General features: G+C 40.6%; 1 protein-coding gene across 1 annotated transcript; it reads right to left on the bottom strand.

Moving 5' to 3' along the window:
- Positions 1-11: 11 nt before the first annotated feature.
- DEFB109B (defensin beta 109B) lies at positions 12-217 on the bottom strand (the record flags this gene model as incomplete). The annotated part of the gene is made up of 1 exon (XM_026450460.1): positions 12-217. A coding segment is annotated over one exon (206 nt), but the record flags the coding sequence as incomplete, so codon positions are not given.
- Between the last annotated feature and the right edge of the window lie 653 nt (positions 218-870).

Raw genomic sequence — 870 nt, 5'->3', positions numbered from 1 at the left:
TTATGTCAGTTTCATTTCAACTTAGGTTTAAGGGGTTCTTGATAATCTGACATGATAAGTGGTGTTGGAATTGGCATTAAAATCCACCATGCTCTACAGCACTTCATCCTTCTTCGGCAGGCACCAATTTGATCTTCTACTACTTTGCAGACATCTCTTCTGCAAACACCAGACAAATTGAGACAATGACCTTCAGCAGCACCCAAACCACCTCTTACTGCAGGAAAGAAGATCCAGTGAGATAGTCAGTCCACAAATGGAATGTAAATCCATAAACACTCTTAAGTAACAGAATAAATTTAGTATGAGCATTTTTATGTGGGAGCTTTTGAAATGGTTGCTGCTCATATGTCAGAGACACATGCAGATTAAGAAAGGTAGTAGTTCCAATCCTGGTTTGGCACAACAGTCACGGTATTTTTGGTGGGGAAAAGGGATGTGGGAGGGGATGGTACATCTTCATCTTTTCCTCTGGGTTTTCTCTCAGAAATGGCTGTTGCTTACCCCAGCGGCAAAAATGCCAGTGTCTTCTGCCAGAATGGGTTACTGAGGGCCATAGTAGTTCCACCTTGTGGCTGATACTGATAGTCCCTTTCTGCTTTTTTCGTTCCTAGCCAAAAAAGATGTTTCTGCTGTCTCAGGTACGCTGATTTCAGCAGTTGTTTTTTTCTATATGGCTATTCATTTTTTTTCTTTCACTCTCTCTCTCTCTCTCTCTTTTTTTTTTTTTTTTTTTTGGCTTCACTGTGTTGCCGTAGTTTCCTAAGTAGTCCCTTGAACCCTCCCAGGACTATTTTGGTTTGTAAATAGCTATCTATATATTTTTTCTTGGGGGAAGTGTAGAGTTAAAGGCTGGTATATCCTGCTCTT

This window comes from Piliocolobus tephrosceles, unplaced genomic scaffold (genome assembly GCF_002776525.5).
Source record: "Piliocolobus tephrosceles isolate RC106 unplaced genomic scaffold, ASM277652v3 unscaffolded_20325, whole genome shotgun sequence".
NCBI classification, from domain to species: Eukaryota; Metazoa; Chordata; class Mammalia; order Primates; family Cercopithecidae; genus Piliocolobus; species Piliocolobus tephrosceles.
This window is presented reverse-complemented; position numbering and strand designations above follow the sequence as displayed.